Source organism: Hyaena hyaena, unplaced genomic scaffold (genome assembly GCF_003009895.1).
Source record: "Hyaena hyaena isolate Hyena2069 unplaced genomic scaffold, ASM300989v1 scaffold_302, whole genome shotgun sequence".
NCBI lineage: Eukaryota > Metazoa > Chordata > Mammalia > Carnivora > Hyaenidae > Hyaena > Hyaena hyaena.
Window position 1 is genome coordinate 50,253 of NW_024080936.1, and position 23,247 is coordinate 73,499.

General features: G+C 57.8%; 1 protein-coding gene across 3 annotated transcripts; it reads right to left on the minus strand.

The window, feature by feature from the left end:
* Nucleotides 1-129: 129 nt before the first annotated feature.
* On the minus strand, nucleotides 130-23,247 carry MIER2 (MIER family member 2). Of its 3 annotated transcripts, XM_039248082.1 has the most exons (15): nucleotides 23,165-23,247; nucleotides 16,068-16,158; nucleotides 14,864-15,006; nucleotides 11,310-11,435; nucleotides 10,603-10,726; nucleotides 10,019-10,110; nucleotides 9,515-9,584; nucleotides 6,164-6,315; nucleotides 5,639-5,720; nucleotides 5,454-5,548; nucleotides 3,126-3,250; nucleotides 2,889-3,010; nucleotides 1,588-2,017; nucleotides 1,368-1,400; nucleotides 130-1,144 (listed from the first exon to the last, which is right to left on the minus strand). In XM_039248082.1, exons 1-14 carry the CDS (start codon nucleotides 23,171-23,173, stop codon nucleotides 1,397-1,399), a joined length of 1,665 nt encoding a protein of 554 aa, XP_039104013.1. In that variant the 5' UTR covers nucleotides 23,174-23,247; the 3' UTR covers nucleotides 130-1,144; nucleotides 1,368-1,396. The 3 variants fall into 3 exon arrangements, with proteins under 3 accessions (XP_039104013.1, XP_039104012.1, XP_039104014.1); XM_039248081.1 differs by lacking the exon at nucleotides 1,368-1,400; XM_039248083.1 differs by lacking the exons at nucleotides 1,368-1,400; nucleotides 23,165-23,247 and adding an exon at nucleotides 22,530-22,549.

Consider the following 23,247-nt stretch of genomic DNA (forward strand, 5'->3'; position numbering starts at 1 on the left):
TCAAACCATAGACTTGGAGGAGCCCTGAGTGCACGGAGGGAAGGAAGCACGAAGAGGCTACACTGCGCGGACGCACCGAGGAACACCCTAGTCAGGCTGCTCAGAACCAGCAACACCACAAGGCATCCATGGGCTTCAAATCAAGTTTAATAAATAAAACAGCAAGGGATTCAAGGCAGTTATCACTTCACAGTGTGGTCCTTGGTGGGGTGAGGGAAGGTCGAGGCCAAGTCTGCAGACGGGCTCGAGCCAAAACCCTCTCCTGGTGACACCCAGGGGTTGGGGAGCACTGCCCTGGCCCCGTGGAGGACCCCACTCCAATTTGTAAACAGAAACATAAATAAAATGAGGAAAGCTAGGAAAGAGAAGGACCAGGCCCCCGAACCATCTTGCTGGGGAGCTTCAACAGAAATATGACCCACGGGGTCAGGGGAATGGTCTGGAGTCAGCCCCTCGGTGCCTTGGTACCAAGGGGGCAGGGGGGTGTGGGTCACCTGTTCCCTCAACCCCACCCCTGAGGCTGCTCCAGGCTGGAGAGAGGGGGTAGGCAGGTGGGGGGTAAAGTGCGGCTTTTCCTGACGTGGAGAGCAGGGTGGAGGTCGAGGGTGGGCGGGGCCGGCATCGAGGTATATGGCTCTGTGCCCCACGGGGTTTGGCACCGAGTAGCAGCTGCCCACGACCCCCGAGCTGGGGCAGCCTGTGGCCCTGCCAGGGGCAGGGAGATGGAGCCAAGCGGAGTGTGGACGGCGCCCCGCGTGGAGGCTGCTGGTGGGGCAGCATCCTGCCCCATCTCCCCACCTCGCTGATGGGGCAGGGACGCCTTCCTCTGCAGGCTAGACGGGGCCGGGCCCCTGCATCCAGCTGCCCGGCGGGTCCTGCGGTGGGGGCAGCGGCCTGGACAGCACGAACAGTGGTGCTGGGCGCCGAGAGTGCCAGTCTGTGTGGGAGGAGGGCAGGGCGGCGTCCCGGCCACCGCTCACCCCGTCCTCGACGTGTTCTAAAGCAGAGGCGGCGTTCCCCGGGACCCACGAGGAGGGGAGGGGTCGGGAAGACTGGCAGAGGCGGGGCCCTCGGTGGCCCCGAGTCCAGTCCGGGTCGCACACACCCGCCCGCGGCCAGGGATCAACAGGTCATCACGTTACAGCTGCAGGGGGAGAGACCGAGAAAGGGTCAATCCAGTTCCACGGAAGGCACGGCCTCGGCGCCGTGGGCTGAAACCGTGGCTCCCCACCTCGCCACCCCCAGCAGACCGTGTGTTCGCTCGTGCTGGCTGACGGGCTCCCCCAGGCAGCACGGTCCTTGGTGCCCGGGGAGGGCTGGGGGCTGGGGCAGGGGTGGGAGGGGCCTGGCACTGGCCACGTTTGTACCTTTTTGGATTTTGAACCATATGAATGTATTACCTAGTCAAAAAAATAAATAAGCCAAATTAAAAGTAGAGAATAAAAGTAAAGAAACCAACAGAGCCTGCTCCGTGTGGCCACGCCATCCTCGGGCCCTCGGGGCACACCCTCCCCTCTCCAAAGCTCAGCCTAAGGCTGGGGGACACACCAGCTGGGCGCAGGGACCCGGGGCAAAGGCCGCACTCACTGTGACAGGGGCTCCGAGTGCAGCCCGGGGGCTGGGCACGCTGGGTGGGTGGCCAGGAAGGGATTCACGTCCCCAATGCCGATGAGTCCAAACTCAGTGACCGACAAGGCCACCTGTGCTGGGGCCACAGCCTCCTCGGGCTCTCCGTTCATATCCACGTGGCTGGAGATGAGGGGCAGCTCCTCGGGGAGGGCCCCCGGCAGGGCCAAGTCCACAGCCAGTCTCGGGCTGGTGCTGGGCTCCGGGGCAGCAGTAGCCGGGGGGTAGAAGGCTGGCTCGGCCAGGGCTGGGGGCCGCCTGGGCAGGGGCACAGCTGGGGGCGTGTCCAGCTGCTGAAACGGACAGGGCCCCGGCTCCGAGGACGGGAGGCTGTCGGAGCTCTCCCCAGGCTCCCCAAGACTGACAGCCGTGCTGTCTACGCTCAGCGGCTCTGTGGGGAAGAAGAGAGTGAGGCCGGGACCCCGGCAGCACCCCACACCAGCCCTCCTGGGACCCAGAGCCATCGTGGCTCAGGTGCACTCGGGTAAAGTCACACTTATGCCTCCTACACCCTGGGAAAGGCTCCTGCCCAACCAGCAAAGCCCACGGACCCCCACACAGAGATATTTCCATGCAAAGACTTAAAACACACACACACACACACACGCACGCACGCACGCACGCACGCACGCACGGAACCAGTCACACTGAAAGTGTGTGCCTGGCTAACGGCCCTGCCCTGGGAGGCACCGGCCCTCACTATTTAAACCAGATCCGAACGAAACGGGTTCAAAGAAGAACAACACTTGGATGCAGGGCAAAGCGTACATAAACGTGGAATCTGACAACTCTTGGTGCACAGATTCAGGACAAACAATTCCATGAGAAGGTAGATGTGGTCCCCCTTTTAGACAAACCCCGGAACCTGCCAGATTCTGGAACGAGGGAACATCTAAAGCCCACAGGTCCCAAGAACCAAGGTCCCCACCCTCATCTCTGTGGCCTCTGTCAGAAACTCAGTCCCGACCCAGACCCTGTCTAGCTCTCGTGTGGCCCTGTGCCCAGGACGCCAAGGAGGCTTGGACACCCGTCCGACCTCCCATGTGGCACCTGGGGCTTGCAGAGGTGCCCCACTTCAGGCCGTGGGGCACACAGTTCCCCTCGATGTAACAAGTCCCCACAGCCACTCACGCAGGTGGCAGCCCGCGTGTGGTAACATATGGGGGCGGGGGAACACGCCCCCCCCCCGAGCCCCGGGGCCCGTGTCAGAGCACCAGTGAGGAGGGGGCTCCCCTAGAGCAGGGACCCAGCCCATATCTCACCTGTGTGCATCCGTGCCAGGGGGTCTTGCTCGGAGCCCAGGCTGTCGGCAGCAGGGGGCGGAGGGGGGGACGAGCGGGGACGGCCGTCAGGGTCGCTGCTGTCCAGGTCCTGGTCTGCATCCCTGTGGGGAGAGCGTCCCGTGAGGGGCTGGGGGAGACACTGCCTCAGGTGAGAGATGCCTGCCTGGGATGCCCCCCACCCCCACCCCGGGGTCTCTGGGAGCCCACTGCACGCACGTGGCTCCGGATGGGCCGTACTTCCTCCGGCCCAGCCTCGTCTGCTGAGAGAAGTAGTCGTAGCGCTCGGACTTCTTCCACAGGTAGTAGTACTCCACACACTCGCCTACGGACCGCGTGCGCACCTGCAAGCCAGCACAGTTGTCACCGTGGCCCCCGGGCCCCACCGTCCTCACTGCCAGCCCCCTCCGCCTCCAGAACAGACGGGATGGGTCCTGGCCTTGCACAAAACAAGACTCTGCCTGCAGGCCCATCCGCGCTTGCCACCCCACCCGCCCCAGAGGTGCATCCCTCTCCTGAAGCACGGGTGCAGCATCCCAGCACCTAACTGGCATGGAGCCAGAGCCCCATTTTTCACTCTGGATCCACACGGCTGGTGCCTACCTCCCTTACCCCAGACCACTGGCTCCCAAAGGCAGCGGCATCGCCCCCGTCACCTGGCAGAGAGGGGAGCAAAGACGCTGCTGCAGACACCAGGGACTAAGCTTTTGCCACTAGTGCAGAGTGTCCCTAACACCAGGGAGAGCTACCCATGCAAGCAAACAAGACGCCACTAAAGGGCACACTACAGTTTCGTGAACCCAACTCAACAACACAACAGGAAAAAGCGAAAAAACTTTATACATAAAGTATCCCGGGAAGAGAAGGGTAACACGCCACAAACGTATGTCTGATGTGGAGCCGGACTCCCCACTCACAAAACCTCTTGTGGATAAAGTCAGTCACAGAAACGAAACGTACAACCCGGGGACACGGTCAGTGACGCTGTAACAGGCTGTAGAGCCAGAGACGGCGACTATAGCACAAGGGGAGCGCTGACTGACACGCACACCGTCCAATAACCGTGACGCTCACCTCCAAGTAACACAGTGCTTGTGTAACTCTGTTCGCGTTAGGAAAACATTTCTAAAAACCTCTTGTGACAAGGGGCATCTCCCCACCTGGAGGCTCACCCCACAGCGGGCCCAGGGCCGTGCCTGCAGCCGGCGATCCTACAAGAGTCCACAGCACTGCTCACCAGAACGCGGGACCAGACACTGGTGCCCAGGATGAGTCTGGAAACCAGCAGGGACAGGGACACGCAGATGGCCTCATCTCCCTGATGAGACCCCTCCACACCCATCTTGCCAGGGGACTGAGTCCCGTGCAGCGTCTCTGGGGCCAGCTCCCACGGTCACCAGAAACGCCTGGAGGCGGCGGCCACAGCCACAACCAGAGCGGGCGGGCACATGGCTGACGGCACACAGAGGGAACAGCAGCCCCACGCCTGCAGTACCATGCTTATGAAGGCAGGCTGCGCCGCGGTGAAAACACAGTGAGCAGGGAGCTGCTCAGGCCACAAGGCACAGATGTGACATGAGAATCAAGCACTGTCGGACATGGCACTGGGCACAGTCAGCTGAGCACCATCCCGTCCCTCCACCAGCCCCAAGCAGGCACCTCACTCACTCCAGCCCCCCAGGGAGACACTAGGGCCCGACTGCGAGCCCAGTTTCAGCCAGGCCCTTCTCTACTACGTACATTCCCACAGGCAGTGGGACAGAGCCACCACTACTACCTCAGACAGAGGACAACAGACTGGGTAACAGGTGGGGTGAGGGAGCCACAGGGAGACGGAGCCACGGGGACCTGCCCAAGAAGGCATCCCGGGCAGCAGGCCAGAGGGGCCGAGGCTCCGCCAAGAGGTCAACTCAGGAGTCGTGATGCATGAAGCCACGGGCAGAAGGCATCACCATGGGATGCACAGAGACCAGCAGAGACCCAGGGCGGGGGCGGGCAGGGGGGGGCCTGGCACTCGGCTGTGCCCCTGGTCATGAGTGTTGCCGTGGGTGGCAGAAAGGCCACTGTCCTTTGAAGAAAGCGGAAGACCCTTGGACCACAAGGCAAGGGGCTGGGGGTGGGTCCAGGCTGGGGGCTGGCACTGCGGCATGGGCACTGGGCACCACAGGCTTTGGGCACCACACCGACAGGCTCTACCTCGAGGAAACGGCAAGGCAGGGCCAACGGATCACAAGCAGACAAGACCACTAGAGTTCGTCCCCAGGCAATTTCTCTCCCCAAACCGGAGCCTTCTTTTGGGGACTGGAAGGTGGCCCCACACATGTCAGCAAAGGAACTAGAGCAAGACATCAAGGGACATGTGGGGAGCCAGAGGCAGGCAGCAAGGCTTCAGCCATGGCTTGGAGGGGGGGCCTGCCCTGGGCCTGGTGAGGGGAGTCTCAACCTCGCCGTAAGGGGATGGTGACATGCCTGGGTCCCCAAGCCCCTCCCAGCCCCAAGGCGCAGCCGGTGGAGTCCCAGAAGGAACAGGGCAGGCAGCGTCCTCACCTTGTTGGCCTGGATCAGGTGAAAGTTCTTCCCGTGCACTCGGAAGCCATGCTCAAAGTTCCTGCACTCCTCCTCACTCCAAGCACAGAACCCATCTGCAAGCAGGAGGGAGGGCACAATGGCATCAGCAGCGCCCAGGAGGTGACAAGAGCAGAGAACGGGAAGAGCCAGGGCCATACGCTCACCTCGGATCACCTTCACATTGAATCGCAGCCTCCGCAGGGCCTCCTCTGCGTTGAAATTGCATTTCACCAGCTCGTAAAGTGCCTGGGGGGAAGCCTCACTGACTCTTCCAACCTGCTCACTTCATCCCACCCACCCCACCCACTCCGGAGTAAGAGCCAGGGGTGTTCATACCACCACCAGGTGTGGGGACATCAGGGGGGATTCACACCACCAGGGCAGGGATACTGGGAGTGTTCACACCATCGTCCGGCGGCCGGTAGAGGGGGTGTTCGCACCGCCATCAAGGGGTAAGGATATTGGGGGCGTTCATACCACCACTAGGGTGGGGTTATCAAGGGTATTTATACCATCATTTCGCCCATAACAAATGCTTTTTATTTCAACTTGTCACCATCACAGGACCACACTGGGCACGAGCTTCAAGGCACACCTCCCAAATCTCCCTCCTGCCCCTACATGGGACCTGCCCTGTGACCCAGGGTGCTACAGCACCACAGCCACCTGCACCCCATGGGCAACCCCACCTGCTCACTGTCTTTCACTGCTTCTCCCTCTGGGAGCTGAGACCCAGCCATCTCATGCCACCTGCGTTTTACCGCCCGGTACAGGAACTCCTCCACCTCCCTCTCAGGGAGGATGTTGGGGTCCCAGAGCAGCTGGTCGTCATTCTCATAGACTGTGGAGAAGGAAGGCCAGGGTCACGTCATGGGCACGCAGCCTGCACCCACCTCGGGAGCTCACGCTCCCCGCCTCCAACCGCCCCGTCAGAAGCACCTGCCAGGGCAGGTCATCTGGGGCTCCTGCGGAGGACTCCCCTGGCTCTTCCACAATGAGGACTATACACACAGATAACAGAAGACGGTATTTCATGACAGCCAGAGTTTACTCCGGAATGCAAGGTTGGTTTAATGTTTGAACATCTATCAATAAAAAGCATTACATTAACAGGATAGAAAAAAAATGACCATCTCAAGAAACACACAAAAAATATTTTACACAAGTCAGACTTGTTCGTGGCAAAAACTGTCAGCTACTCACAGAAGGGAACTTTCTTCTCTACAGATAAAATTATGTTTATTTCTTTATTTTCTGAGAGCGTGAGTGCAGTGGGGAGGGGCACAGAGAGAGAGGGAGAGAGAGAATCCCAAGCAGGCTCCACATCATCAGTACAGAGCCCAACACAGGGCTCAAACTCATAAACCGTGGAATTGTGACCTGAGCCGAAACCAAGAGCCAGACACTTACCCGGCTGAGCCCCCGGGCGCCCCATCCAATGCAGAGCTCCTACAGAAGCTTACAGCTAATTCCACACTAAAGGGCATACTGAACACTTCCCCCAACTTTGGGAACACGACAGAGACATCCTCTGTCACCTCTACATCCTAGAGGGAAGGCCAACACAACAAAGCACAGAGAAAAAATAAAAATACAAAGATCACAAAGAAAGAAAGCAATCACTCACAAGTTACACCACCGCATACGTAAGAAAATACAAAAAAATATGTTAAAATTAGTAGGTAAGTTTAGCAAAGTCACTGCATACAGGATCAACCAAAATAAACTGCACTTCTACTAATAGAAATCAATCATAGATGAAACTTGCTGTTAATTTTTTAACTATTTTTTTTTTAATTTCTGAGAGAGAGACAGTGTGAGCAGGGGAGGGTCAGAGAGACAGGGAGACACAGAACCAGAAGCAGGCTCCAGGCTCCGAGCTGTCAGCACACAGCCCAACGCGGGGCTCAAACTCACAGACCTGTGAGATCATGACCTGAGCCAAGGTTGGACGCTTAACCGACTGAGCCCCCAGGTGCCCCAGATGAAACTTTTTAAAACCTCTTTTAAAGGAGCACAAACAAGTACACAGCGCACTCACGGGAGTGCTGCAAAGCCCCTACTGGCCACGCCAGGGTTCACGAGGGAGCCACGTGTGTGGACAGCAAGTGTCAATACTGTAAAGATCACTTCAGCACAATTTCATTTAAGGATCTGGGGCAACTCCAGTCGCAATCCTGGCAGGCGTCCTAAGGCAGCTGACAAGCTAATGCACAACCTGTGTGGACACGGAAGCTGCACAGAGTGTGGAGGACTGACACTGTCTCCCACTGACTCTGAGCAGCAACAATTAAGACGGCGTGGGGATGGCCTGGGTCACGCACATGAGAGTGGCAGGCAGGCCCGGACTGTTCCAGAAGTAGTGCTGGAGCAATGGCATCCCCAGCGAGGTTAAAGCAGTCCTGACCCACACCTCCAACCACACACTGAATGTGAAGCCAAACCTCTACTTTCTGTGTAGCAGGCAAAACAGAGAATGTCTTCTACAAAAAATTCCTTAACGGCACACAAATACAAGGTGGCGAAACTGAAGATCACCGGCTCGGCCGCTGCTGACTGGGAGGGAACGCGGCGGTACACACGGCAGGTGACAGACTCGCACCCAGAGCGCAGGAAGGACGCCCACATATGAAAGAAAAGGCAAACCAGGTTGAAAATGGGGGAAAGCCTTGAGCAGGCGCCTCACAAGAGAGATGCAAATGGCCAGTCAACGTGTTCCGTCTCAGAGAAACGCCAATTAGAGCCACAAGGACACACCTCTCCCCACCGGCTAGAAGGGCTCCAGTCAACAACAGACATTGTCACATGTGCATGGGGACACGGAACATCACTGGAGGGGCCCCTAAGAAGTGTCTCCTGACCAAAACGTGAGTCCACGGCGCAGCTCCTGGCCATCTGTGAGGTAAAAGACTCACACACACGTTCACGGCCACACATGCAAACCGTAGTATCAGCCGACAGAAGAAGAGAGGAGCCAATGTGGTCCGTCCACACACGGAAACAGGACACGACCACAATCGAGGTTCTTCTCCCGTGCAGCACAGAGGGGGAGGGCAGCCCTCTGAGACCAAGGGCCGGCCGCTCCCTGTAGCCAGGCTCGGGGGGAAGAAAAGGCCCAGATGCCAGATGCTACTAAGGCTGCGGCTCCAGACTGAGGGCCACTCGTTCTCAGGACCCTGCAAGCTGCGGCTGAGGAGTACGCGCCGATGCCTGTTTCTGGGAGATGGTCTCCGGTCCACACAGACTGACCTCCACCTGATCTCCCTGTGACCCAGCCGACATGAGCTTTCCTGTCCCCTCCTTTACCCACACTGCTTATGGTGGAGCAAGCACGTGCCACCAAGCCCATGTCCCAGCTACCAGACCGAGCCCTCAACATCTCTCCTGAGGGTCCCCGTCTCCCTCGCCTGTCCCACCGCTCCGCCAATCTCAGCTGCTGAATCGTCCTGGGAAAGACCCCTGAGCCAGGAGTGCCAGCTCGAGACCCACAGGGGCTTCGGGGCCAGGAAAGCAAGACTCGGGCCAATAGCCAGGTGACTTCACATCCCATTTTCTTCACCTGCAGGTGGAGGGGTCAACACCTATCTAGAAATACAACAAACCTCACCCCATGTTCTGGGGGGATCAGGGACACACAGGCATCAAGTTCCGATGGCGAGCGCCCTGAAGAACAGTGCAGGGCACAGAGACCCTGGTCTCTGAAGGACACCTGGGACGAAGCCCAGACACAGGAAGGGCAGGGGGAGAGGGGGGAGAGGAGGACAGGGACTGGGGCAGGGAGGAGAGGGGTGGGAAAGGTGATGTGGGGGGGGGGTGCCGGCTGGGAGGACAGTGGGCAGGGAGGGCGCTGACTGGCCCGCCTCCTCCCGCCCTGGCCTTGGCCCCAAGTGTCCTGCAAGTTCAGGGTGAGGCAGGGGGCACCTGGCCAGAGCCCGCGCCCTTAGGTCCCCCCCAGGAGGGCTGCAGCAGGTTCCGTCCTGGCTGCACTGGGGCTCTCGTCTCCTTCTCCCGTTGCCCACACTCACCAAGGCCCCACTTACTTTTCTCACCGTGGCGCTCCAAGTACAGGCTGCCGAGGTCGGCTTGGAACTGAGGCCCAACCATGATCTCCTACAAAGGCAAAGGCCCGGTCACGGATGACGGGAGGCCAGTCCACAAGGGGCTGACATGGGACCCTGGGTGGCTGCCTAGAGCCCAGGGCTCCTCTGTGCAATCTGCCCACAGGTGCCAAGTCCTGTGGTCTTGAGCATGAGGCAGAGGCGGATGTGTGTGGGTGTGACTCTGTCTGCTACAGCCAGTCAAGTGCCAGGGGTGTGAGGCCCAAGAACCCAGGTGTTCTGAGGTCCAGCCTAAAGGCCCCAGAAGGACCTCAAGGAAAGGACCGTGGGCCACATCACAGAGACAAAGTCAACAGGTGTGAGCCCCAGTAACCAACATCACGGTCAAGTCCGAGCCCAGCTCACCTCTCGGGAACCACATGCTCAGCCCTGCCCCCAAGGGCCACAGATTCGTGTTCAGGGCACTGCTGGGTCAGAGCCACTCACCTTCTTACACTTGTTGGCAGGAAGAGGGTCCTCCTCCGTGTCAGATGAGGTGGAGGAGCCAGGCTCTTTGTCTGCGTCAGCCAGGAAGCAGGCTTTGGGGAAAGGGGAGCAGCTGAGTGGCACCCATGGCAGTGAGTAGCCTACCTGGCTAGTGGGCTCTGGTGTGTCCCTGCCTGCACTTCCCCCCAACTCTCTGTCCACCTGACCCCACACCCTCCATGCCCTTCCCAAAAATGAATGTGACCCTGGCCAGGTGATGGGTGTGAGATGGGCACAGAACAGGGGACTCAGGAGGCACCTCCCACTGCCAGGCCTCACAGCCAGGCAGAGCCGAGGGGAGGACGGCCTCCCAGACGGGACAGACTTTCGGCCATGAGAACCGACATATTCCCTCCTCACGTAAGGCCAAGGCAAGGAGACGGGAGCCCCTGAGGAGCTCAGACTGAGATCGGGACACACCCAGGTACAAGAGACACCCATGCACAAGTCCTCAATCCCCAGCAGCCCAGGGCCCCTCCACCTGCACCCCTGGAGCCACGCCTGGCCGGCCCCGGAGACAGTGAAGGAGCAGGCGGGACACCTACATCCACTCTGGTTAGGAAACAGATCGGAGGCCTCATGGGAGGTCACGGATGGGGTAAGGTCATCAGCCGAGGACTGTGTCTCTTCCTCTTCTTCCCCTGAAAGCAAATCCTTCGCTATTTGTTCCTTTTAACAAGAAAGCAAAGAACGTTTTTGTGGTTTGTTTCAATAACCTCGAGACGACACTTAATAACAACAAGCGACTGCACTAACTCAGAGACAACCACCAGCAGCCTTGCTCTGGAAACGCCCTAGGAGCGCCCGTGGGTCGTTCCTTCTGCTCTGCAGATGGAGGGGCCAGGCCCAAGGACAGGCTGGCAAGGAGCGAGCTCCCCACACCCAGGATCAGGAGGGCCTATCACTGTCTTCCAAACTGTGTATCTGGTTTCCGCCTCTGGTGATAAAGGCCCTCCCTCCTGACAGCTGCCCCATGACCTGGTCAGGACCCAGAGGGCACGGAGTCAGCTGCACTTCTCCACACCAGTCTCCACTAGGCCCCTTCTCCAGCCCCTGCCTGTGGCTACTCAAGCCACAGCTTGAGTGGGAGGGCACCCACAGCCACTGAGTCAGCTCTGACTCTGGGGAGCGGGTAGGGGTGGGGGACAGGGCTCTTCAGGCAGCAGACCTGACCTGACGCCGTGACAGCACCTCTGTGCGGGCTGGGGCCTTCACGCCTGTCCTCCCTGAACCCTGCCCCCAGTCCACTCACCTTGTCCAGGGTCATGTCCGGGAGATTGGCTGTGGTGTCGCTGCCCTCGCTCTCCCGCTCCGAGATGGGATCTGATGCCTCGTAGCCATAGAGGGCGAGCAGTTCGTCAAGGGGCATGTCGCTGCTCTGCAGGGGCAAGGCTGAGTCAGGGGGCGCTGCTCAGGGGTTCTGGGCCACACTGGCCACCACAAGCAGAGCCCCCTAGTCACACTCCCAGCAGCTAATCCCAGCCAGACCCCAGGCCCAGTCTTTCACCCAGACTCCCTTACAACCCCCAGGAGACACAGAGACAAGACACCTGTACCCAGAGAAATCAGCTATTTGCCCAAGGTCACCAGCCTTGAAGGTTAGGGCCAGGAATGGCCTCTCCGTCCACACGGTTCTGCTCAGGCTGAACGCTAGCAATGCAAGGATGGCTCGATACCTATAAATGTACTATCACAACTTAACCATGTCAATAAATCAAATGGAGAAAAACATGACCATATTGGAAAATGTGAAAGAAACATCTGGGAAAATCCAGTATCTGCTTCTGATTAAAACAAACAAAAAAAGTCAGGACACTAAGTGGAGAGATGTCAGCCTCATCGATGTAATGGAGATGCTATGAGCCCTCATGGGGTTGGTGACAAGCCAGCAGAGCAACTCCATCCCAGCTGAACGAGAAAGGAGAGGCTCAAGCCCTCCGTCATAGGCTACAAGCCAACGCAACAGGACAAGAAACAAGAAGGAGACATTTAATGGCTGGGAAGGAAGAGAGAAAACTACCATCGCCTTCCTCTCTAGTGCTGCCTCCATGTCACGGTTCCTCACGCCCATCTCCCTATTCCTGAAGACAGTGGTGTCCGGCCACACTGCGTCCCAACCCTGTGAGTCATAGCCAGCCTCTGGCCCCCTAGACATCCCTCTCATTCTCTTTGCCGGCAACTGCCTCCCCTATGCCCCAGCTCCTGCCCTGCCCTTACCCCAGGGGCTCCAAGTCCATGGGGAAGAACACCCACCTTGTGCCCAGCCCTCTCCCCACTGACCCCGAGGTCCCCCTTCCACCCTCAAGGGACCCCACTGATGGGGACATTCATTACACCGACAAGTTTCCAACCGTGCATTTGTTGAGGGATTAACACAGTGGCCCAAAGACTCCTGGGTTCCTGGGACCCTTTCTGGGGGTCCCAGATGCACAACGACCTTCACGATAATAGGACATTATGTCCGGCTCACGCTGTGCAGGCACCGGTGCTGAGGGAGCAGAGTCAGAGGTGAGGCACAGCACCCTACAGTCGAGGCAGGGTCACCAGGGTGTGTGAGCACTCAGTGTGCACCCCTCACCACCACCCATGCAGCTATAAACGTGCCACTTTCACTCAAGAATATCCTGTACAAAAGCAAAGTTTCCATCCTCTCTCTGAGCAGCTGTGGTGAGGAGAGGGGACGCAGGCAGAGCGCCCGCCACAACCCACACTGAGGGTTTGTGCAGAAGCACCCAAGTTACAGCCGTGCCAGAGGCGCAATGCCCCAAGCTCGCCGCTGTGCTCGTACCGGACAGAACGGCTGCCAGGCGACCGCGCTACGGCCCTGCGCGGATGCCTTCACACAAGGGCAGGTTGGCCGTCACCTCTAAGCAAACAACTGACTCTTTGCTGCAAGGGTGAAACTCAAGCCTCTGAAGAAAAGAATTTCGGAAAACGTGGATCTGACAACATGAGCTGACAAACTCACGATCCTATTAGGTAAGGTGATACAAAACAGCAGTTTCCAGTTACTTTGGATGCTATGTTCTTTCTTACTCAATTTTTAAAAATTACACCTGGAGAAAACCTAAATGACATATTCAACTAATAAATGGCTGACTTTAGTTTCTGGTGAGATTTGAGAAGTTTTAAGTTCACATTAAACTTTTTTAAATTGTTTTTCTTTCTTTTTTATTTTTTTGAATGTTTACTTATTTATTTTTGAGAGAGAGAGACAAAGCACAAGAAGAGGAGGTACATAGAGAGACAGAGAGAGGTTCCCAAGCAGGCTCTAGCTCTCAGTGGCTCAAGCCCAGGAATCTTGAGATTATGACCTGACCCAAAGTCAACAGCTGGATGTTTAACTGACTGAGCTCCCCAGGTGCCCGTATTTTCTTTTTTGTTTTGTTTTTAATAATTTTTATGTTTAATTATTTTTGAGAGACAGCGTGAGCGGAGGAGGAGCAGAGAGAGAGGGAGACACAGAATCTGAAACAGGCTCCAGGCTCTAAGCTGTCAGCACAGAGCCCGACGTGGGGCTCGAACCCACGAACCGTGAGATCACGACCTGAGCCGAAGTCCGGACGCTCAATCAACAGAGCCACCCAGGCGCCCTCTGTGTTTTCTTTTTTCAAGAGAAGACTTTGTCTTTGGTTATTAGACCAAATTGGTACCAAATGATACATGGCACCAAACTACATAAAGTCCCTGCGATTATTGCTTTCAAAAAAAAAATTCCCAATACTTGAAAGATGTTTGAGGAGATTTAGTGCGAGAAACCAAATGCCCATGTCTTGCCAACATGCACACACATACCATGGCCCCGATCTCAGTGTGAGAGCACCTGGAGATGAGCCTTTGCAGAAAGAACTATAGTGACAGAGTCGTGAGGACGGAGCTCTGATCCCAAAGGACCAGGTCCTCAAGAGAAGAGGCCCCAGAGAGCCTGCCCTCACCCCACCACGAGAAGGCAATGAACTGTAAGTCAGGGTGAGCACCCTCAGTAGAAACCACCATGCCTGGGCCTGACCTTGAACTTCTGGCCTCCACAACTACGAGAGAAATACACTTGCTGTTCAAGCCCCCCAGTGCACACTATTCACGAGTGTGTGTGTTGTGGTGCACGGGCTGCAGGGCCAGCGTGCTGCTAACACCTCATGATGAGGAGGGGTCGCACCATCACCAACAGGCCTGAGCACAAGCGCAGGGCGCTCACAGCACGTGAAGGCAGGAGCCACTCTGCAGCCCTTCTGACTGAACTGCCCCTGGCTGACTGGGAGGTGCGTCAAGGAACGTCCACAACTACCTGCAAAGCCTCCCCCTCCCGCGAACAGACGTGTGTGGGGCTAGATTGACGCTCCAACCGAGGGAACGGATCACCGCGCACCGACGGCCGGGCCCTCGGGTCCACGTCTGTTTTGGCAGAGCTGTTCCACTCCTCTCCCCAACGTGTGTTAGTTCTGGAAAACTTTTTCTTTTTCATTTTCACAAAAATATGTGATTTCTATTAACAGATGTACTGCATAACCTGCACAAAACTCCTTGAGATCCTCCATAACTTGAAGGCCATAAAGTGGGTTCTGAGGCCAAGAAGCTTGACAACAGTGTGTTTCACGCCTGGAACCCTACAGCCCAGAGGCACAGCCAGGTCTGGCCCCCATGGTCTCAGCCCCTAACACAGTGCCTGGCGCGTCGCAAACACGTGTGCAGACAGCACTTGTCCCTGTGACATCTGAGCCTCGAGACTAATTCGGCCAAGTGAAGAGACGTGACCTTGCCCGGGGGCTCCCCCCACCACAGGGCTGGGGGACCAGCTCCGCCAAGCACCTGGGAGATGAAGTCCTTCCCCAGCTCTCCCTCCGGCTTCCCCGGGTCTCCTGCAGCCGGGTCGCACTCCTGCCGAATGCCGTAGTTCTGTGACAGGATCTCAACGAGGTTGAACTGATGGTCTGCAGAGCCCATGGACACCACTGTGGAGGAGACACCCGCCTGCGTGAGCGCCCCACCCCCACCCCACGCACACCAACCATCGTGCAAGGCTGAGGACGGCCGGGGTAGGGCTGTCACCGGGGACGAAGTCCCCAGCCTGCCGGCACGTGCATGTGTGTGTACACGCATACAGGTGCGGGGAGCGGTGCGTGTGCACACTGGTGGTCAGCGTGGTCAGTCTACCACATGGGAACTCCCAACAGAATGAACCCTAAGAGAAGAACATGCCTGGTTACATGGACACATGAACTCTGGATGTTTGGGGGGATGTGTCCTCCTAGGGACTCGCTTGGTCCCCCAACCACGGACACCACTGAGGGTGCGGGGCAAGAGCCCACACACAGGGAGAAATGAGCAAGCACCAGGGGAGCGGGCCCCTCAGCTCTGGAAATGCAGAGGTGACTCCACGCACCCCGACACGTCACTGCGGGGACAGCACAGCGAGGAGGGTGCCCGCGGGCCACACGCAGCAGGCCCATCAAATGCCAGTCCTTTCTGCTGCCGCGGCAGGGCGACGCCTGCACAGGCCAGTGTGTAGTGGTGCCACCAGATTTTTAGTTTTCCCAAAAGAACCAGGATGCGTTCACTGCTCCCTCCCCATTCTGGTCTTCAGTAAGTCAAATTTAAAGAAAACAAACACAAAAGGAAAAAGCTAGGGCTCAATCCACCCAGGCCGGAGAGCGGGGAAAACTGAGGCTGGACGGGAGGGGGGCAAACAGCCGGCCTGGGGGAGGCGCACAGCACCCGGGAACCGTGCCCGCTCACACCAAAGCCAGCCGCTCCAGTCCTCATAAGGTGCTTGCCAGGCCAGCGGGACATGCCAGGAAGAAGGCACTTTGGCCCTGTGCTGGGGCAACCCTGGCCGCACCAGAAAACGGAAGAGCCCTGGCTACTCTGCCTGCACACCGATCCCTGGGCTCTGGGAGCCAGCGCACTATGTCTGGCTCTGCCAAGATGGGTGAGACTCTGTCTCTCACAACCACAAAGGCCTTGGTGGCCCTGGGCAGGAGAAAGGGGGGGTGGGGGGCGGCAAGGAAGGTACCTGCTGTTGTCTGCAAGCTGGGCTCCCCGGGGCACAGGCTGTGAGTGAGGCAGGAGGCCACGCGAGGGCTCTGCCTCTCCAGCGAGGAGGCCTGTGGAGGAAGAGAAGCAAGGTTAGCCCGGTGGGCCCAGGACCCCCTGGTGCACATCTCTGCATAATGCCTGGGAGCAAGTACAGGCCAGAGCCTGACTCCCCAGGTGACCTCAGAAGTGGCCTCATCTGGCTTCTATGCAGATGTCCAAAAATCATATGGAAACTCAAGGAAACCCAGATAAGCCAAAACAATCCTGAAACGAAGAACACTTCCTGAATTCAAAACTACTACAAAGTTACAGTAATCAAAACAGGGTGACACTGACATAAAGCTGGACGTTTTAAACCGAAGGGACAGAACTGAAAATTCAGAAGTAAACCCACAGTCTTACAGCCGACTGAATCTCAACAAGGTGACCAAACAACACAGTGGGGAACGAACAGTCTTGTCACCAGTGGTGCCGGGGACAACAGGAAGCCCACGTGCAAAAGAATGAAGGTAAGTGCCTACTGCACACCAGACAAAAATAATGCACCTAAAGACCTTAAACCTGAGAGATTAAACTATAAAACTATAGAACCTTTAGAGAAAAGCACTGGAGTACATCTTTTGTTACCCTAGACGCAGCCTGTGGTTTCTTAGCTAAGGTACCAAAAGCAATAGCAGTAAGAGTTAAAATACATGAACCAGACTTCATCTAAAGGAAAACTTTTCTGCTTGAAAGGCCGTCACTGAAGAAGGCAGCCCACAAAGCAGCGCGAGGCTTCAAATCGTGCAGCTGAGAAGGGACCTGTATCGAGAACACACAAGGAACTCTTGCAACCCGTTAGTGAAAAGATAACCCAATTTAAAAATTGGCAAAGTATCTGCACAAACGTTTCTCCAAAGAGAAAATGGCCAATAAGCACACGAAAAAATGCTCATCAAAAGAAAGCAAATCAGGGGCGCCTGGGTGGCTTAGTCGGTTGAGCGTCCGACTTTCGCTTAGGTCATGATCTCGCGATTCATGGGTTCGAGCCCCACGTCGGGCTCTGTGCTGACTACCAGCTCGGAGCCTGGAGCCTGTTTCAGAGTCTGTGACTCCGTCTCTCTCTGACCCTCCCCTGCTCACGCTGTCTCTCTCTCTCTCCTAGAAATAAATAAAAACATTAAAAAAAAAAAAAAAAAGAAGAAGAAGAAAAAAGCAAATCAAAGGTGGCAAATGCAAAATGGAGCCAGTGCTTTGGGAAACAGTTGGCACAGCAGTTCCAATGCTCAGAAAAACATCAAAGGGGTCAGAGAGTGTCATCGCCCCAAGGTGGGCCACTCTGGCCTGAGGGTTACTCTGAGATGAAGACCCTGAGCAAGAGCAGATACAGGATGACCTCTGTAAACTGCTGTGGGGGCGCCTCCCCTCCCGAACCAGGAAGGGAGCAGCTTTACACTGAAGATGAAGGGGCACCGGGCTCATCTGCGCACACACACCTCACCAACCGGCCTGGCCTTCTGCCATCCCAGGACATCCCCTTTCCCAGGACTTGCTGCCCGGACAGACTCCAAGTCCTCCGTGTCGTGACGGTCCATACACGTTTACTGCTCATTTGTGCAGACGCCCTCAGAAGTCCGAGCTCTACCCACCCCCTCAGGTTACTCATCTGACTTCTCCCTCACGTGCTGCATTGGTTAGTCAACTCTGAGTATTTCTCACTTGTCCATCTGTCTTTTGCCAGTCTAAGTCCCCACCTGAAAACCTAAGAAGGGAAGGAAAAGGACTGAGCCCTGCCTCCCGTAAGACGCCCACAGGAGAAGAAACACATCTACACGAGCACTTGCACGTGAGCATTCACGGCGGAGCCATTCCTAAGAGCTAAAGATGGAAAGAACACAAATGTCCATCCGCTGAGGAACAGACAAACCAAAGCAGAACAACAGACCGTCCCTCGGCCCCGAGCAGGACGAGGCGCCCACACCCGCCGCCCCACAGACGGACCCTGAACACACGACACTCAGGGAGGGAACCAGACACGAGAAGCCACACGGGTGTGAGTCCATGTGCGTGAAACGTCCAGAACAGGCTCCTCCACAGACGGAAAGGGGGCTCGTGGGTGCTGGGGAGGGGGAAAGGGTGACAGGTGATGGCAACAGGGCTTCCTTTTGGGAAGACAGAATGTTCTAGAGTTGAATTCTGATGGTCATACAACTACGAATTTACTAAAAACCGCTGAATAGTACACATGAAAATGAGTGAACTGTATATGAATTATACCTCCTTAAAGCAATCTGTACGCATATGCGCGCACACACACAGGCAACTTGAACATTTAACAAAATTTTCAGAACTTAGAACAACAGTTTAGTAAGAATTTCCTCACTGAATCCTCAAGAAAACCCCAAGAGGTTGTACAATCCTCCTACTAAGTGGGGGGAACTGACGCTCAGAGAGATCAAGTCACTTACCCCAGCTCACACGGCACAGAAGTAGAGCAACTACAAACTCCAGCTGAGCCACAAAACCCTGACAGCACGAATGAAAGAAAAGCGAAGCCAGGAGAGCGAGCTGGGAGGCTAAGCCGAGCCACGGGCACCAGAGCACAGCAGGCAGGGGCTGACGAGAACTGTGGCGCAGAGCCGAGGAGCAGGGGGCCAGGTGGGCGTGGGGTCCCAGCTTCTCCAAGAGGACGGCGAGGTGTGTGGCCTCTGCCGGGAGCCCTGGGAGAGTTCTGAGTTAGGAGGCCCAGTCCAGGGCGGCAGAGGCAGTCAGCACAGAGAGAGGGAAAGCAGCCGGCGGGGTGGGCGGCAGGGGCTGGAAGCGGGCAGGGGGAACAGAGCACCGTGTCCTGCGTGGCCTCCACGGGTGGCCTCACCTTCAGCCTGCACAGTGGGCGCCTACGCTGCACACACCCTAGTGTCCTCTGAAATCACACGGACCCTCTCTAGGGCCCTCCACAGTGATGCCCGGCCACCCTCCCTGGGCTCCCTGTCCCAGGTGCTCTGGGAGAGCTCTGACGGGCGGGCCGAGAGAGGACAGGGTTTGAACAGCTGCTCTTCCAGGCAGAGTGCAGCCCTGCTCCCAGTCCACATCCACCTGCAGCCCCAGGTGCGGTGGTCTGTGGTCCCTGGCAGGGTCTGAGAAGAATGTGGCCCTTATGTGACTTGCCCACTGACACAGGAGCTCAGGCAAAGGAGCAAAGAGAAGTGGCTGGAAGGCTCCTTCTCCCAACAAGGGGGGGGGGGGGAGGGGGGCTGTGAGCACCCTGCTCCCCACAGGGACTCAGTGGCCTCAGATCTCTAAGTTCATTTCCAGATGACTCCAAGTTCCTCAAAACTCACCAAGAAACACTGACTTTGTGGATTCTCTTCCCTAACCCTGCCCCAACATCTGACGTCTCAGTGCAAGCCCGCCTGCAATAATGGGGTGCCCGGGGTTCTGCTTCCTCTGTTCAGAACACTCTGGATGCGTCCATCAGAGTCAAAGCCCTCTGTTTTGCCGAGGTGGAAGAAGAAACAGGATGGAGAGCGGGTAGAGGACGTTCTGGGTTAAAACAAGTAAAGGAGGGAGGAAGAAAGGGAATTCTAGGAGTGGGCAACCCCAGTCTCAGGGAGAACAAGGCACGCTCAGCAGTCCTGCCTCAGGGGACCCCGACTGCTCTGATGCGGAGGCCAGGGCAGCCCCTCTCCCATGGCAGCATCGACTCCTCCCACAGCCCTTCCGAGCACAACCCACAATGAGTGGACTCTCCAAAATGGCTGCACCCACACCTCCCGTCCCACAGGCTCTGGGTGCACTGTGACGCTCACATGCCGCCCCTGCCAGAAGTGGGATTCTGGGCCCCTTCCCTGGGGCTCCAGACGGGCCTGGGACTTCAGGCAAGGTGGAGGGCGGGGATACACTCCATGTGATTTCCACAGCTAGGTCTTAAAATGCAACCCAGTTTCCATCTTGTACCTTCTGGCAAAGCCATTCGGCTGCCATGGTGTGAGGAAGCCCAAGCTACGCAAAGGCTGTGTTCCCAGGTCCCAGCCAGCAGCCAGCACCAACCACACATGAGCAAGGAAGCTAGCCTCCACGGGGTCGGCTCCAGCCCACTGCAACCACAAGGGGGACCCTGAGTGAAAACCGCCTGGCTGAGCCCAGCCAGCCCTCAGCACCACAAAAGACAGCAATAAAACAACTGCTGTTTTAAACAACTGAATTTCAGGGGCGCCTGGGTGGCTCAGTCAGTTAAGCATCCAACTTCGGCTCAGGTCATGATCGGGTGGTTTGTGTGCTCAAGCCCCACGTCGGGCTCCGTGCTGACAGCTCAGAGCTCGGAGCCTGCTTTGGATTCTGTGTCTCCCTCTCTCTCACCTGCTCCTCCCCCTGCTCACAATCTGTCTCTCTCTTAAAAATAAATAAAAGATTTAAAAAAACTTTTTAAGTAAATAAGTAAACAACTGAATTTCAAAGAGATTCCTTAGCGATGACAGCTAACCGGAACACCTTCCGCCCACAGCCAGCTGCATGCCTGCTGGGCACCGCACCCCTCCAGCTGACCACCACTTACTGCACGCCTGCTCTAGGCCAGGTGCTCCGCAGTCCATCAACAAACAGGTTCTGCCCGTCTCCACCCACACACGTTACCAGTCTAGCTGGGGACACGGACAGCAAGCAAGTGGGAGTGGGCATCCACAGGACTGAGGGGACATGAGGGGTGCTGGGACCACACCGAGGCAGCGGAGTCTCCCCAAGGGCATCACGCTGCAGGAGGAAATGGAAGGGGTGGGGGTGGGGGTGGGGCTGAGGTGATCACATCACTGGACTGAGGTCACAGGGAGGAGAGGCACTTTACCCTAAGGAAAAAGGAAAGCTGTGGAGGATTTTAAGCACAAGACAAAGATAGTGTACTTGGGTCTTTCAAAGATTAATCTGGTATCTGTGAGGAAGACAGTATGAAACACTCCCATCTTTTCTCCTGGTGCTGACAATTCCAGCAACTACAAAACTCAGGCACCTAATACTGACCAAGCAGGTACCAGTAGCTTACAAGTTGCCATCTGTACGGGTTAGAGACAGCTGACTGCCAGTAATTCCCTAAGGTTCAGCTTCCCCGGGCAAGCCACTGAGCTGAGATCTTGAGAGAGCTCTCGACTGGAGGGTCTTATTTCAGAGATGAGGAAACCAAGGCTCTGAAACATTCAGTCACCTGCCCAAGATCATGCAGAATTAAGAGGTGCCAGCGCTGCAACAGGTCCCCTGGGCAGAGGCTGGCTGTGGCTCACTGCTTCTAACATCTGCCCACTTGTTGGCCCTTAATTGACCAGGCTCCCTCTGACCAGACTCTAAGGCCCTTTATTTAGAACAGGCACCAACAGACTGCTCACAGCCAGACCCTCGGGGCCACGCACCGAGCCAGGCATATGGGGGATCTCACACAAAGACCTTCTCCTAGGGAACCAACTCAAATTCACTCCACGGGGCACCACGGCACACCGTCGACACGTGGGACCAGGATGCCCTGGGCAGCTGGCTGCTCTGAGGGTTCAGGGCCTTTGCATCGGGCAAGGCAGAGTCAAGAGCCAAACCTGGCGGCTCCCGGGGGAGGCCAGCTGGGGCGTCTGCCCCGTCTATGCACAGCACACCTGCCAGGCCAAGAGTGCTGCCCCCATGCCACCCATGCCCCTGGGCCAGGAGCACACACAGACACACACTACCACCACACCCCGCTAGACCACTGAGAAACCTAGCTTCTGCCTTTGACCCCCAAGGCCAGCCACCGCCATGAGGCTTCAGTTTCCCTAAATACACAGGAAGGAGAACCTGCTGCTGCCCCTCAGGGGGTCAATGGCGGGAGAGAATGGCCATATCCACCCTGCACAACACTTCGCTAAGACAGAACTCAACTTGGCCCCATAGCCATGCTGAATATCCGACGTCCCTGCTGTGCTCACTGGGTGGACCCCTTCTCCTCTCTGGGCCTTGGGGCCCCTACTCCTTGATGAGGATTGCCTGCTGAGTCTGAGGACCTGGCTGGTGTTGGCCTTAACTTCTGCGCCCGCTAACAGTTACGCTCACCGAGCCCTGGCAGGTGCAGTCTCACTAACCCTCAGTAGGGCCCCAAAGGGGGGAGCAGTCCACCCAGTCTTATCCAACATCCCAAAGCTTAAAAAAGCCCAAAAGTGAAAGTTTTCCGTCCCTGGTTTGACAAGACGTGAAGCCACTTGCTAACTGTGTTTTCCCAAACGGTCCAAGGTGGATCTGATCAACCATCACAGTTCAAAATCCCACAAACCCTCAAATCGGAAAATCTCTCCATCGAAAAACACATCGGGCCCCAAGGACTTCGGGTAGGGGTTCCTGGGCCTGCTTCACGGCCCGAGACAAGAGGCTCCGAGAAGTAACTTGAAGCAGCCAGACCAGGCTGCTCGGCCCGCCCGGGGGAAGCCCCGACGCCCTACACCCACCAACGAACCCCGGTGCCGGCGCTGCGCAGGGCGGGCCCGAAGTCGGAGTTCGAGTCCTGCCCGGGACCTGGCGGGAGCGAGTCCGCGGTGCCCAGCACGGTGGGGACTCACGAGCCGGCTGTGGTACCGGGTCGCACCCGAGGTTCCGACGGGTGAGCGCCCGGAGAGCGCACTCCGCAAAGTTGGCCAAAGCCGGGAGGGCAGGGCTGCGCGCCACCGGGGGCCCCCGGGGTCCGGGGCTGAGGAACGAGGAACCAGGGCGGGGGGTGGGGAGCGGGCTGGGGGTCGAGGGCAGGGGAATCGCGGCCGGAAAGCGGCACGCACGCCCCCACCCCGCGTCTGCCCTCTCCCCGCAGGCCCGCCCCGCCCCTCCCCACTCCGCGCCCCCGCCCCCTGCCCGCACATGCGCACTGCACCCCGCGATGTGGCAGCCGACGGGGTGGGGGGGGGGAAGAGAGCCGGGGGCGGCCGCCGACGGAGCTCCGCGCCCCTCGGGCCCCGACGGGCGCGGCGTCCCGGACCCAGCCTCCGCGCCCCGAGGCAGGGGGTCTCCGCGCCCGGGGCCCCGGCACGGCCGGGCCCAATGGCGGGGGGCGCGGGCGCGCGGGGGCGGGGGGCCGGCTCCCCCGGCCCGCTCACTCACCTCCGCCATGGCCGTGTGTGCGCGGGAGGCGGCGGCCGCGCCGGGATCCCCGGATGCGGGGCCGCGTGCTCATTGGCTGCGGC

Bases quoted from the DNA above. Each gene is read 5' to 3' on its own strand.
- MIER2 (XM_039248081.1), bottom strand. The intron at 5,549-5,638 runs GTGAGCGTATGG...TCCTGCTTGCAG, and splicing joins CAATGTGAAGGTGATCCGAG to ATGGGTTCTGTGCTTGGAGT. The intron at 2,018-2,888 runs GTGAGATATGGG...TCTTCCCCACAG, and splicing joins CCTGGCACGGATGCACACAG to AGCCGCTGAGCGTAGACAGC.